This window comes from Dasypus novemcinctus, chromosome 8, assembly GCF_030445035.2.
Source record: "Dasypus novemcinctus isolate mDasNov1 chromosome 8, mDasNov1.1.hap2, whole genome shotgun sequence".
Taxonomy (NCBI): Eukaryota; Metazoa; Chordata; class Mammalia; order Cingulata; family Dasypodidae; genus Dasypus; species Dasypus novemcinctus.
The window spans coordinates 88,475,398-88,491,290 of record NC_080680.1 but is presented as its reverse complement, the minus strand read 5'-3'; the positions used below and the strand labels follow the sequence as shown (position 1 = coordinate 88,491,290).

At 48.0% G+C, this 15,893-nt stretch overlaps 1 protein-coding gene across 1 annotated transcript in view; it reads right to left on the bottom strand.

The window, feature by feature from the left end:
* The window catches only part of DYNC2I2 (dynein 2 intermediate chain 2), a 37,930-nt gene that overhangs the window by 4,130 nt on the left and 17,907 nt on the right, over positions 1-15,893 (bottom strand). The window contains exon 2 of the mRNA XM_004476441.4: positions 1,106-1,351. Within this exon, the coding sequence (XP_004476498.2) occupies positions 1,106-1,351 (246 nt within the window). The remainder of the gene's footprint in view (positions 1-1,105; positions 1,352-15,893) is intronic.

Below are 15,893 nucleotides of genomic sequence, written 5' to 3'. Positions count from 1 at the left end.
CTTTGCAAACTGTAAAATGGAGATAACAACAGTGCCTACTTAAAAGGATAGGCATGAAGGGACAATGACATATTCTAATAAAACTTAGCAGGAAGCGGACGTGGCTCAATTGATAGAGCATCTGTCTACCATAGGGAGGGTCCAGGGTTCGATCCCCAGGGCCTCCTGACCCGTGTGGTAAGCTGGCCCATGCACAGTGGCTGCCATGCACAACGAGTGCCATGCCACGCAGGGGCACCCCCATGTAGGGTGCCCCATGCGCAAGGAGTGCACCCTGCAAGGAGAGCTGCCTCATGTGAAAAAAAGCACAGCCCGCCCAGGAGTGGAGCCACACATACACAGAGAGCTGATGCAGCAAGATGACGCAACAAAAAGAGACAGTTTCCCAGTGCTGCCTGACAACGCAAGCGGACACAGAAGAACACACAGCAAATGCAGAGAGAGCAGACAACAAGGGGAAGGGGAAAGAAATAAATAAAATCTAAAAAAAAATATATATATATATATAAAAACACTGAGCTCAGCACCAGGCAAAAGTCAGAGCTCGATGACTGCTGCCTGGTATTATTACTGGTACAGTGATTCTCTGGGTAAAGCAAGAGGAGGCTTTAAAGTAGGGCAGAGGGGAAGCGGACTTGGCTCAACAGATAGAGCGTCTACCTACCACATGGGAGGTCCACGGTTCAAACCCAGGGCCTCCTTGACCGTGCATGCAGTGCTGATGCACACAAGGAGTGCCGTGACACACAGGGGTGTCCCCTGCTTAGGGGAGCCCCACGCACAAGGAGTGCACCCCGTAAGGACAGCCACCCAGTGCAAAAGAAAGTACACTCTGCCCAGTAATGGCGCCGCACACATGGAGAACTGACACAACAAGATGATGCAACAAAAAGAAACACAGATTCCTGGTGCCGCTGATAAGAATAGAAGCAGTCACAGAAGAACACACAGCCAATGGACAGAGAGAGCAGACAGCTTGGGGGGTTGGGGAAGGGGAGAGAAATAAATAAAAATAAATCTTTAAAAAAATAAAATAAATAAAGTAGAGCAGAGGCCTGGCCTCTAAAGCAGTGGGGGAAGCAGCCCACACCAGCCCTGCTCTTACTCTCTGCTGCTGCTCAGTCCAGTTCACCTCGAAGCCATCAAACGCATGGCTCTGCCAATTCTTGCTCAGCTCTCGGATGACCATGCCTTCCACTCTCCGAAGAAAGGCTACAAGCCGGGGGCTGTCCTGCCGGGACACAGACACCCCGACTGGCGCAGGGGGCTCCGTCTGCACCTCGGCATCTGCGTGCTTCCGGGTCTGGACAGACACGTCAGCAGTGGCAATACTGGCCGTCTGGCAACTTTTCTGGAGGGAAAGATCAAAACTCAGCAATCACCCGGGCTGGCCTCCCAGCATCGCCCACTGAGAGCCCACGGCACTCACCTTCCCTCTACTCAACAACTCACTTTCACTGCTGCTGCTCCCCTCAGGCTAAGGACCTTGATCATTTTGTCTGCCCAAAGACTGTGCTCCTCCTCATGTAGCCAACCATCTTCCTAAGGGGACCCCAAACTATGAGGTTTGGTGGAGATAACCCTCAACGCTCCTATGTACTCCTGCGAGGGACACATGCCCTCCAGCTAGCCAATCAGAATACTGCAGTGCTCCTCCAGCCACGGCGACTGGTTCAGGAAGGGCCACGTGGCCCAAAAGGCCCAGTACAAGTCTGTCCTGGGATTCTGGTAAAACTTTTTGGGAGGATGCACAAGTGACCCTTTTGAAGATACCCACGGCGTAAGAACCACGTAATCTTAAAGCCAGCAGCAGCCATCTCAGCCGGCGCGTTGGTGGGACCTCAGACCTGGTCACCAGCAGAACACTCGAGTCCCTCAACAGGCAGCCTTCCCAGGTGGGTGCCTTCCAAGGGGCCCAGGTGATGAAAGCAAACAGGCCTGCCCACGATGAGCCAGTCAGTGGAAGGCAGGCTGTCCCCAGTGGCCTTCTCTCCACCCTCCCATCTGTCTCTATTCCTTTACCCCTGTTCAGCTGGTACAGATACAGACATCGGGTCTGGGAAGGAGACGCCAGCCTCCTTTCTTACAGGTATATCCAACCTTGACCAAATGAAGGGCTTAAGGTTGAGAGCCAGCCTGTGACTGCTGTTGTGATAAGCACTCCCCACTGGGCGGTGCGTCAGGGCCCTGCTCACTCGCTCCCCACCCTGTGTCACACTCAGGCTTGGGGGCTGGTGCTGAGGGGAGTGGCCATCTTAATGAACCCAAGGGAAGGTGGCTGGCTCCATCCTGCAGCATGTACCCCAGCCTCACCATTACTCCCTACTTAGTTCCCTCTCTGCTTGCCCGTCTCCCCACTAAGCTGTGAGTCCCCCAGCACAGGAACTCAGATGATCTATCCGTGAAGGCTCACCACCTCGCATGGTATTTAGCGCACAGTAGATACTCGGTTATAGGAGAGAAATGCTCAGCAGCTGCTTGCCAGGCTTTCTTCTGGGTACTTAGGTACAGCAGGGAATAAAACAGGCAGGTGTCCTGTGCTCGAGGAGCTTACATGGGGACAGGGGATAGACTCAAACAATCAAGAAAAGACATCAAATACAAACCATGTGGCGTGCAATGCAGAGTTACACGGAGGGAGAGAGATTGGTGAGGGAGGCTATTTGGATGAGATGGCAAGGGAGGCGCCTCTGGGGAGATGGCATTTGAGCTGAGACATGAAGGAGAAGCAGCAGATGGCCTAGTGAAGAGCTGTGACAAAGAGCATCCTGGGCAGGTGAGGGAATCAAAACTTCAGGTGCCAAGAGTCCACATGATCAGACACTAGATAGCACGCCAGCATGCCAAGGCACACGGGTGGGTGGAGGGTGGCACCCTGGGCCTGGGCCAGGTCCAGCCACAAAGAGAGCCACCATGAAGAACTGGGGTTTCCTCCTAGGTTTCACCCACAGGATGGCTGTAAGCAGGGGTGTGGTGCATAAAACTGTGACAAATCTCTCAGGCAGAAACAGTGGTGGCAGGAGGACAGGCGCCCAGGTGACAGGAGGTTTGCAGTCCAGGTGAGAATGAGGGTGGCTGGGACGGGAACGTGGTTAGAGATCAGGAGACGTGCCTGGTTTCAAGGTGCTTTTCCGGGAATGCTGAAAGGAAGCGATGGGCTACAAATCAGGGAGAGGGGATGCAAGGAAAGGCATCCAGGGCAACTCCAGGGCTGAGAACCAGGTGGATGGAGGTGCCCCTGAAGGTGACGGCAAAATCTGGGAGAAGAGAACACGATGCTTCTACTGAGAGGCCTCTTAGACATCCGCATGAGGTCCAAAATGGCTGACCTCCCAAGAGGTCATGAGACATGGCCTCCTGATGCCGCGAAGCGTCTCATCAGAGATGGGACCTGCAGCCCCAGGACTGGAGGGGCCACAGAGGGCACAGGTGCAGAGAGCAGAGAGAGGCCCTCAGAACTAGTGGACAGACATGGAATCAGAAAATGCACATGCCGAGGCAAACCTTAACTGAAGAGATCACGGGTGCGTGAGTGAAAGAAGCCAGACACTAAAGGACAAATACTTTATGACTTCACTTATCTGAAATAACCAGAACATGCAAACATTCACAGAGACAGAAAGCAGAATACAGGTTACCAGAGGACAGGGGAGGGGAAGGGGAGTTAACGCTTAACAGTGCAGAGCTTCTGTCTGGAGTGATAGAAAAGTCTTGGTAAACTTTTGGTAATAATGGTAGCACAACATTATGAATATAATTAACACCACTATATTATATACTTGAAAGTGGTTAAAATGAGAACCTTCACATTGCATATATATTACCACAATAAAAAAAAATTTTTAACTAGAAAAAGAGGAGAGAGAAAGAGAGAGATCATGGGTGAATCTCAAACTTGTTGAGCGTCTCAGTGCTGATAATGGAGTCAACCAGTTATTAAACGCTCAATGCCAGCACTATCCCGAGGCTTTACCCATATCATCATATTCACCTTCACAACCACCCTAAAAATAAATCTTATTTTTACATTACAAATGTTGCCACTGAGGCACAGAGAAGTTAAGCAACTCACCCAGGGTCACACAGCAAAGAAGTGACAGTGGTCACCCAGGCAGTCTGACTCCAGATCTTAATTGCCTCCCAAGTCCGAGTGTTCCCTCCCAACACTATAAAATTCTGGCGCCTGGACATATTAAGTCAATTCAGAACATGTTTCCAACAGAATTATTACATGAATATCAATGTGAAAATTAATGTAAAATCACAGCCACAAGCAAAACGTCCACAGAGAGGGCAAGCTCTTAACTAGCCATTTTCCTTCACCAGGAGGCTCTGGGCATCAAACCCTGGACCTCCTATATGGTAGACGGGAGCACAATTGCTTGAGCCACATCCGCTTCCCTCCTGCTCGGTTTTGCTCTGTATTTTCCTTATGATCAACGTAATTTTTTCAGGAAAAAAAAAATAGAGCTGAGTATCTGGCATCTGGGCAGACGGGGTAAGTTGGAGTTCTCTGTATGGGGTTTATATTATTTTTGCAACAGTTCAATAAGTTTGAAATTATTTCAAAATAAATAGTTTTAAAAAAGACACTGAGAAGTCACAGGAAGATCTCAGTGGTGAGCAGGATTCTTGCGTCCTGGGCCTCGGCAGCTCTGGGAATCTGCGAGGGACAGCGCTGAGAAAGCTGAGAAGCACTGCAGGGAAAAGAGGGGGGCTGGGGGCTGACTCTACATAATCACACTGGAAGGCTCGGCAGAGAAAAATGGGAGAACATTCCCACAGACCACTAGGCTCCTTGCACTTGCGAGCCCGAAGCCCTAGTGGGCTTCAGAGGCGTGGGAAGGGGGCGGGCTCAGGGAGCGGAGACCACACAGGAAGCCTGGGCGCCCGAGGATGGGAGGTCAGATCCTACGCAGCCTGGAGTCCAGCTCTCCTGTCCCGAGAATCTGTGACATGGAGAACCCAGAATGGCAGGACAGGAAGAGATTTTATAGCTATTGTATCTTCTTGTTTAAGGAGACAGCCCCAGAGAAGGGAGGTCTGCCCACCACAGACGGACCCTGTTGGAGACTGAATCAGGTCCCGAGCCCTGTGGGTGTGAACCCATTTGTAAACAGAACCTTTGAAGATGTTATTGAGATGTGCTGAACTGTATGACAGTGGGCCTTAACCCAAAATGGCTGAAGTCCACATAAGCAAAGGAAACTGGGCACAGAAGAGAAACCAGAAGCTGGAAGGCAATAGAGCATGGAAGACCAAGGAGAAGATGATTCTCCAAGAACATTGCCATGTCACAGAAAAGCCAAAGACCAAGGTTCACGGCAGCCAGCCCCAGAATGCAGAAGGAGAAAACATCAATTTTGCTGACCTCAAAGTCGGTCTTCTCCTACCCTCAAACCAGAAGCCAATAAATTCCAGCTGTTTAAGCCATCTCATTGTATGGCATTTGTTTTAGCTGGGGAACTTTCTTAATAAAACCTCCTGAACAACCCACAGCCTGGGCCCCGGCAGTTATGTTTCACTGGGGACCCCTCACCAGACTGTCATTCCAAGTGGATGAGAAGTGGACACTCACCCAGGCTGGGGCCACTGGAGTCTCCCAATAAGTGAGCCTGCACATGCCTGGAACCAAAACATGTGAACTAGGGGGCCAAGAATCACAGGACAGGAGAAGCCAGCCGAGAAAGGCCACCAGCAGAGACACAGGTTATCAAGAGGATGTGTGAGAAGAGCAGAGCTGAGACATGGAGAAAGAGCCCCCCAAGCCTCCTCGATTCCTGTCCTGCCCCTTCCTCGGGTCCAGCTGCACCTCCTGCACTGAGACTGACAAGAGATCTCTGTATCCTTAAGTGTCTGAGGGAAGCTGGTTTGGGCGGGTTTCTGTTAACCAATAAGGTGTCCTTAACCAATACCTAAGATGACACAACAGATGACTGGACTCCCCAACTTCCAAAATACCACCTTACAATACCTTCCTTCTGAAATAAGGGGCTATAGCTGGCCATTCTAGGACCGGCCAATCAATTTCAGGAACCACTTGTCGTGACAGAGGAAAAGGTCCCGCTCGGCCAGGCAGGCATCCACCCAACTCAGGACATAGCTGCCAACAGTGGGCCCCCGGTGTGCTGTCAGAGGACCAGAGTCTGCCTTGCCTTCAGCCTCAACAGTTAAATGGATGCTAGTATCTCCTAAGAGCTGCGTGTGATTTAGTCATCCAGAAACTGCCTGCCCAGAGATAGCCATTCATGATGTACCACTATGGAAGGGATAACTTCAAAGACAAAAGTTTCTTATCAAAAATACACATGCTGGGTGGACTGTAGGAAGATGGCAGAGTAGGAAGTTTCAGGAATCAGTCCCCTACCACCACCCCCAAAACATCTATTGACCTGGCAGGAACTGTCTGAATCAAATATTTTGAAATTCCATACTGTGCAGCATCCAGAGAAGGGCTAGAGAAAGTAGCTGCTAAAATGCAGTAAATGCTGGAAAATTTCCTTATACTTGCAGCAGCAAATGGCATGGCAGGCAGCGCTGGGGACTGCAACCCCAGATCCTAGTATAGCCTGCCAGTGCGAGGGTGGCCTAAAATTACTTACTTCCCCAAAATCCAGGCTGTGTGGTCTCACAGCCTATCACAGCTTTTGATCAGCTACTTCAGATCCCTGGGGGGACCAGCTCTGAGGGCAGCTATTGTTTCAACTCCACTCACGCAAAAGTGGCACAGAAGGGTCTTAAAGAGACAGTACCTTTTCTTTTTCTCTTTCTCTTTCCATGTCCATGTGGGAGTATATATGGGAGTTATATATGGGAGTAAAATTAGTTAGGAAAATTCACAAACTAACAGATTCAGCCCTCAACCAAAGCACTAGGAAAAAAAAATTTTTAATATTAAAAAAAATACACTCTAGCAATCCCAGGAGTGGGAAGAGAACTAGATTTTCAGAGTTATAACAATGCAATACTCAGAATATCCAGTTGTCAAAAACAAAAAATTGCAAAACATGCAAACTAACAGGAAGGTATGGCCCATTCACAGGAAAAAAAAGAATTTGCCAGAAACCATCCCTGAACAAGCTGATATACTGGCTCTAATAATACTCACAGACTTTAACCATCTCACATGTTGGATGAGCTAAGGGAATTTATATTCAAACACAAAAGGAAATTACTAAAATGTTGATTTAACAAAATAAAGAGATGGAAATTATAAAAAGAAATCAAACAGGGAAGCAGCTGTGGCTTAATCAATTGGGCTCCCATCTACCGTATGTGAGGCCCTGGGTTCGCGTCCCAGGGCCTCCTTGTGAAGGCAGGCTCGCCCGCACTCGCGGAGAGCTGACGGCCCACACCCGCAGAGAGCTGGCGCAGCAAGACGGCACAACAAAGGGCAACAAGCAGACACAGAAGAATGCACAACAAATGGACACAGAGAGCAGACAGCAAGCAAGCCATAAGGAGGGGGAGATAAATAAAAATAAATCCTAAAAAGAACAAATTTTGGAGCTGCAAAGTACAGTAATTGAAATAAAAAACTCATTAGATGGATGAAACAGCACATTTGAACAAGAAGAAAGGATCAGCAAACTTCAATACAAGACAACTGAAATTATGACATGTGAGAAGCAAGAAGGAAAAAATGAAGAAAAATGAAGAGACCTGTGGGAACCATCAAGCATGCCAACATATGCATCATTAAAGTCCCAGAAGCATGAGAGAGAGAGAGAAAGGGGCAGAAAAGGTATTTGAAGAAATAATGGATGGGAAGTGGACTTGGCCCAATAGATAGGGCGTCTGCCTACCACATGGGAGGTCCACAGTTCAAACCATGGGCCTCCTTGACCCGTGTGCAGCTGGCCCATGTGCAGTGCTGATGTGTGCAAGGAGTGCCCTGCCATACAGGCGTATCCCCACATAGGGGAGTCCCACACACAAGGAGTGCGCCCCGTAAGGAGAGCCGCCCAGGGCGAAAGAAAGTGCAGCCTGCCCAGGAATGGCACCGCACACACGGAGAGCTGACACAACAAGATGACGCAACAAAAAGAAAACACAGATTCCCATGCCACTGACAACAACAGAAGCAGACAAAGAAGAACATGCAGCAAATAGACACAGAGAACAGACAACTGGGGCAGGGGGGGAAGGAGAGAGAAATAAATAAAATAAAATTTTTAAAAAAAGGCAAAAGGTAAAACATCTAAAAAAAAAAGTCCTTAAAGTGGGAAACAGAGGTGGCCCAAGTGATTGATTGGGCTTCCAACTACCATTATGGGAGGAACAGGTTAGATCTCCAGGGCCTCCTGGTTAAAAAAAAAAGAAAAAAAAAGGCGTGGCCATATGGCAACCTGGATGGCAAGCCAGTGCCCGTGCAGTGAACCAGTGCCCACATGGGGACCTGTATGGTGAGCCAGTGCCCACACAGCCAGTGCCCACGTGGAAACCCGCGTGACGAGCCAGTGCCCACGCAGCAAGCCACACAGCTAGATGATGACGCAACAAAAAAAGACAAAGGGGAGAGTCAAGGCGAGATGCAACAGAAGCCAGGAACTGAGGTGGCACAAGCGACAGGGAACCTCTCTCCACATCAGAGGTCCCCAGGATAGAATCCCAGTGAATCCTAGAGGAGAAAACAAAGACAAAAAGAGAAAAAGACACAGAAGATCCCACAGCAAATGGACACAGACAGCAAAAACAAGAGGGTGGAGGTAGAGGGGAGACAAAAAAAAAAGTTTAAAAATTTAAATTAAAATAAAGTCCTTAAAGAAAAATACTGTAAACCAAGAATTCTATATCTGGCAAAATTATCTTACAAAAATTAAGGAGAGGGAAGCAGCTGTGGCTCCATCAGTTGGGCTCCTGTCTGCCATATGGGAGGCCCTGGGTCCATGTCCTGGTGCCTCCTTGTGAAGGCAGGCTCACCCGTATGCTACAGAGAGCCACCTGGCCCGCAGGTGCTGTGGAGAGCCAACTCAGCAAGGTGACTCAACAACAACAAAAAAAGGGGGAAGCAGACTTGGCCCACTGTATGGGGAATCCGTCTACCACATGGGAGGTCTGCAGTTCAAACCCCGGTCCTCCTTGACCCGTGTGCAGCTGGCCCATGTGCAGTGCTCATGCGCGCAAGGAGTGTCCTGCCACACAGGGGTGTCCCCGCACAGGGGAGCCCCACGCGCAAGGAGTGCACCCCGTAAGGAGAGCCGCCCAGCGTGAAAGAAAGTGCAGCCTGCCCAGGAATGGTGCCGCCCACGCGGAGAGCTGACACAAGATGATGCAACAGAAGAAAAACACAGATTCCCGTGCCGCTGACAACAGAAGCGGACAAAGAAAAACACGCAGCAAACAGACACAGAGAACAGACAACTGGGGGCGGGGAAGGGGAGAGAAATAAATAAATAAATCTTTAAAAAAAAAAGAGGAAACAAGCAAAAAAACACAAAAGAGCGTGCAGCGAATGTACACAGAGAACAGACAGCATGCAAAAAGTCACAAGGGGGGTGGGAAACGGACTTTGGCCCAGTGGTTAGGGCCTCCGTCTACCATATGGGAGGTCCGCGGTTCAAACCCCGGGCCTCCTTGACCCGTGTGGAGCTGGCCATGCGCAGTGCTGATGCGCGCAAGGAGTGCCCTGCCACGCAGGGGTGTCCCCCGCGTGGGGGAGACCCACGCGCAAGGAGTGCGCCCATGAGGAGAGCCGCCCAGTGTGAAAAGAAAGAGCAGCCTGCCCAGGAATGGCGCCGCCCACACTTCCCGTGCCGCTGACGACAACAGAAGCGGACAAAGAAACAAGACGCAGCAAATAGACACCAAGAACAGACAACCAGGGGAGGGGGGGGATATTAAATAAATAAATAAATCTTTAAAAAAAAAAAAAGTCACAAGGGGGGGATATAAAAAAATTTAAGAAGAAATACAGACATTTACAGATAAACAAAAGCTGAAAGACTTCATTACCAGAAGACCTACCCTACAAGGAATAGTCCTTCAGGTTTAAATAAAGAGACACTAGAGAGTAAGTGAAAACCATAAAAAGAAATAACACGGTCGAGACAAAGGACCCTCTCCTCTCCCAGAAAAATAGCTAGAGGACAGAGAGAAACAGTTTGGAAAAAATTTTCCACGGTTTTTGACACCAGGGAAGGATGGACACCACCCAGAAAAGAGAGGGGCACAGGGTAAAAATCTCAACGGAAAGACCAGGAGTAAAAGCTGCAGCTGCAACTGCTAGCACCTCTCCCCCACACTACAATTTTGAATTCTCTGGCCTCAGGCCAGCAGCTCCAGAGGAGGCTGCAGAGATCCACTTTCCCAGGAAAAGAGAGGGACACAGCCTAAGGCTGATTGAGCTTTTGGCCAACAAATTTGGTCTGCTGTGTCCTACAAGCCCTTCCAGGCCAGGAGGGGCTGGCCCATTGTGCTGGGAGCCAGCAGGGAACTAAAGAGATCTGACCCTCTCAATCATCCTCCTTACTGACCAGAACTGTTGAAGACACAGAGGGGAGTGGAATTATTTCCTACCCAGGAAAAGAGAGGGGTGACAGTTGGAGGACAGCCTCTGAAAGTTTTATTTCCGAGGTTCTTAGCCTTGAGGCAAGATTCGCCATCACACTGTGGTAGTTGGTGTTGCAGCAAACACACTCGGACCAGGCTTTGAATGAGAGGCCTGTGAAGAGCACCACCTGCTGGCTCACCAAGGGACGTGCATGTGAAGAAATTAAAAGTACTTAAGTGAGAGAGGCCTTGTCCAGCCTTTACCACCTCCCTCCTCAAGGCCCTAGGAAGCAGGTTTGCAAATTGGTCCAGGACCCAGACTTGAGCAACTAACAGGGACAATCCTAAAGACCTAGAACAAGTTGAACCAAGTATCAAAGAATGGCAGTTAACACAGCCTCCCATCGCTAAATCCCTGTGAAGGAGAAATTAAGCATCAGAGTAAACTCACCATCATAATCAGATGCCTAAACATCATCAAAAAAAATTAAAAAGCTATACCAAGAAAATGGAAGAAATGGCCCAAGCAAAGGAATATATCAAAGCCCCAGATGAGACAGAGGATTTCAGACAACTAATCGAAGAGATTCACACAAATTCCAAAAATCAAATTAATGAGTTGAAAGACAATATGGCTAAAGGACATCTAGAAGACACTGAGTGAGAACAGAGAATTTACTTTTTTTTTATTTCTCTCCCCTTCCCCCCCCCCCCAGTTGTCTGCTCTCTCTGTCCATTTGCAGTGTGTTCTTCTGTGATCACTTCTATCTTTATTAGCAGCACCAGGAATTTGTTTCTTTTTGTTGCGTTATCTTGTATCAGCTGTCTGTGTGTGCAGGGCCATTCTTGGGCAGGCTGCACTTTCTTTAACGCTGGGCGGCTCTCCTTACGGGGGGAATACTTTGCGCGTGGGGCTCCCCTACACGGGGGACACCCCTGCGTGGCATGGCACTCCTTGTGCACATCAGCACTGTGCATAGCCAGCTCTATCCGGGTCAAGGAGGCCAGGGGTTTGAACCGCGGACCTCCCATGTGGTAGGCGGATGCCCTATCCATTGGGCCAAGTCTGCTTCCCAAAAACAGAGAATTTGAAAAGCTGAACAAAAAAATAACAGAGCTCATGGGAATGAAAAACATGATACATGAGATCAAAAACACATTAGAGGGAAGCAGATTTGGCTCAATGCATAGAGCATCCCCCTACCACATGGAAGGTACAGGGTTCAAACCCAGGGCCTCCTGATCCATGAGGTTAGCTGGCCCACTTGCAGTGCTGATGCGCACAAGGAGGGCCCTGCCACACAGGGATGTAGGGGAGCCCCACATGCAAGGAGTGCATGTGCAAAGAAAGCACAGCCTGCCCAGGTGTGGCACTGCGCACATGGAGAGCTGTAAGATGACGCAAGAAAAAGAGACACAGATTTCCAGTGCCGCTGACAAGAATGCAAGTGGACATAGAAGAACACACAGTGAAGGGACACAGAGAGCAGACAATGGAGTTGGGAAGAGAAATAAATAAAAATAGAAATCTTTTAAAAAAACACATTAGAGGGGAGCAGATGTGGCTCAGACCATTGGGCACTTGCCTCCCATGTGGGAGGTCCTAGGTTCAGTTCCTAGTGCTCCTAGAGAAGGCTAGCAAAAAAATGAGCAGACTGACGAGAGAACCATCTGGGTGAGGGATAAGATAAATAAAAAATGAAGTAAATAAATCTTAAAAAAAAAAAAAACAATACACACACATTAGAGGGAAATGGATGTGGCTCAAGCATTTGGGCTGCCATCTACCATACAGGAGGTCCAAGGTTTGATACCCAGGGTCTCCTGGTGAAGGCAAGCTGGCCCGCACACTGAGCTCACCCACACAGGAGTACCGCCCAGTGCAGCAGTGTTGCCCCACACAGTAGTGCCACCCCCCAGGGTGGGGAGGGCGGAGAAATAAATAAAAATCTTTTTTAAAAAAACTAACACATTAGAGAAAGCGGATATGGCTCAAGCAATTGAAGTGACTGCTTCCCACACAGAAGGTCCCAGGTTCAGTTCCCAGTGCCTCCTAAAAAACAACAACCGGGAAACGGACTTTGGCCCAGTGGTTAGGGCGTCCGTCTACCATATGGGAGGTCCGCGGTTCAAACCCCGGGCCTCCTTGACCCGTGTGGAGCTGGCCATGCGCAGCGCTGATGCGCGCAAGGAGTGCCGTGCCACGCAAGGGTGTCCCCCGCGTGGGGAAGCCCCACGCGCAAGGAGTGCGCCCGTGAGGAAAGCCGCCCAGCGTGAAAAGAAAGAGCAGCCTGCCCAGGAATGGCGCCGCCCACACTTCCCGTGCCGCTGACGACAACAGAAGCGGACAAAGAAACAAGACGCAGCAAATAGACACCAAGAACAGACAACCAGGGGAGGGGGGGAAATTAAATAAATAAATAAATCTTTAAAAAATAAAAAAATAAAAAACAACAACCAACAAACAAACAAAAAAAACTCAGGAGAGCCAATCCTGGATGTGGCTCAGTGGTTGAGTGCCAGCTGCCCACACACAAGGTTCTGGGTTCAAAACACATTAGAGGCCCCAGGCATACAACAACAAACTTAAAATGACAAAAGAAAGAATATGTGATACAGAAGACAGAACAGCTGAAATTGAAGAGAGAAAAGAGAAAAGAATGGAAAAAATTGAGCAGGGGTACAGGGAGCTGAATGATAACACGAAACACAACAAAGTATGTGTCATGGGAGCTCCAGAAGGAGAAAAGAAGGGAAAAACGGCAGAAAGAGTATTTGAGGGAGTGGATGTGACTCAAGCAGTTGAGCGCCTGTTTCTTACATGGGAGGTCCCAGATTTGGTTCCCAGTGCCTCCTTTAAAAAAAAAAACAACAACAATGGCGAGCCGAGTGCCCGCATGGCAAACCAAGTGCATGCACAGCAAGCTGAATGCCCATGGGTAAGCCAGTGGCCACACAAGTGAGTCACACAGCAAGATGATAAAGCAACAAAGGAGAGATGTGAGGGAGAGTCAAGGTGAAATGCAGCAGAGACCAGCCACTAAGGTGATGCAACTGACAGGGAACCTCTCCCCACATCAGAGGTCCCCAGGATGGAATCCCGGTGAATCCTAGAGGAGAAAGACAAGAAGAAAAGACAAAAAGAGAAAGAGATACAGAAGATCACACAGGGAATGGACACAGCAAAAACAGCAGGGCTTGGCGGGGAGGGGGGGATAAATAAATGTTTAAAGAAAAAAAAAACAGTGAAAAAATCAACTCAAGGGAGCTGATGTGGCTTAGCGATTAAGCGCCAGCTTCCCACATACAAGGTCCTGAGTTCAATGCCCGGTTCTGACACCAATATTCAAAGCAGCATTATTTACAATTGCCAAAAGTTGGAAAGAACCCACTTGTCTACCAAGCGATGAATGGATAAATAAACAGTAGTACATTCACACAAGGGAATTTTATGCAGCTTTAAGAAGAAATGAAGTTGTAAAGCATATGACAACATGGATGAAACTGGAGGGCATTATGTTGAGTGAAGCAGGCCAGACACAAAAGGACAAATAAGGTATGAGTCTGTGATACTAGGTGTTTGGCAGTCTCTGCAGGACAAAAACATTAAAGATTATAGTAAGCAATACTTTAAACCAATATACTATTCAAAATAACCGGAACTGAAATCTATCTATGATTTCCCGTAAAAAAGTTACAGGTGATGATTTTATTAAAGTTTTCATACAACGAAAATACGTACAACTGTGGTTAATAATGATAAAAATGGTAACTGACATATACTGAATGCTTCCCACATGGTCTGTCAGGCCTTTGCTGAACATTGTATATTGTCTTTTAACTGTTCCAATTAAATATTAGTCTAGCCCAAAATATTTGTAAATATGTACAAGATGAAAAAACTATGAGAATTATTTTTGTTACATTTCTGGCAAAGTTTCTAATCCAAAGTTTATACAAGGCAATGGAACTGAGTCAAATTCACCGTAATAAACAACAAATCAACCTCAAAAAAAAGGGGGGGGGGAGTCCGAGGATTTGAATAGACATTTCTCCAAAGATGTTCAAATGGCCAATATTATATGGAAAGATGATCAACATCGTTAGCCATTAGAGAAATGCAAACTAAAAGTACAATGAGATAACCACTAGACTCCCCCTATAATGACTATTATTAAGAAAATGGGGGAAGCAGACGTGACTCAACTGATAGAGGGTCCACCTACCATATGGAGGGTCCAGGGTTTGATATCCAGGGCCTCCTGATCTGTGTAGTGAGCTGGCCCACAAGCAGTGCTGCCACGCACAAGGAGTGCCTATGCAGGGGTGCCCCACGCACAAGGAGTGCACCCTGCAAGGAGAGCCAGCCCATGTGAAAAAAGCGCAGCCCACCCAAGAGTGGCACCACAAACACAGAGAGCTCACGTAGCAAGATGACGCAATGAAAAAGAGACAGTTTCCCAGTGCTGCCTGACAATGCAAGCGGACGCAGAAGAACACACAGCGAAAGGACGCAGAGAGCAGACAACAGGGGGAAGGGGAGTGAAATAAATAAATCTTTAAAAAAAAATGGTGGGAAACGGATGTGGCTCAAGCAATTGAACTCCCGCCTGCCACATGAGAGGTCCCTGGTTCAGTTCCCGGTGCCTCCTAAAGAAGACAGCAAGCTGACACAATGGGCAGGCGCAGTGAGCTGATGCAACAAGATGATGTAACAGGAGACACAGGGAGGAAAAACATAAGAGACACAACAAAACAGGAGTGGAGGTGGCTCAAGCAATTAGGCACCTCCCTCCCACATCAGACGTCCCAGATTAGGCTCCTAAAGAAACAAGGAAGATGAACACACACAACAAGTGCAAAAATACGGGGGTGGGGCAAAATAAATAAAAAGTCTAAAAAAAAAAAAAGACAACGATTTCGGTGGTAGATGAAACCTGTGGGTAATAGTATAAATATATAAGAAGCCTCTTCTTTTACAAAGTGCTAAGAATATGGTGATACGCAGGAAAATTACAACTAATGTAACTTATGGACGATAGTTAACAGTGATGTAGTATTTTGCAGCAATAGCAAAAAGATATTATTTCATTTCTAAGGGACAATAGAGGGATATAAAGGGGTATGGGAGTTTTCCTTCTGGCATGATGAAAATGTCCTAAAATTGACTGAGGTGACGTAAACAACTCTGTGATGAAATGAGAGCCATTGAGTATACATTTTTTAATGGATTGTACAAAGCATGGGACTGTGTAACGCAGGGAAGCCAGTCATGAATGATGGACTGTGGTTAACAGGGCAAATATGGGAATATTTTCTCCTGAACAATAATACATGATACTAATATAGAATATTAATAATTGGGTGGGCTGGGGGAAAATACACCAAATATAAGATATGAG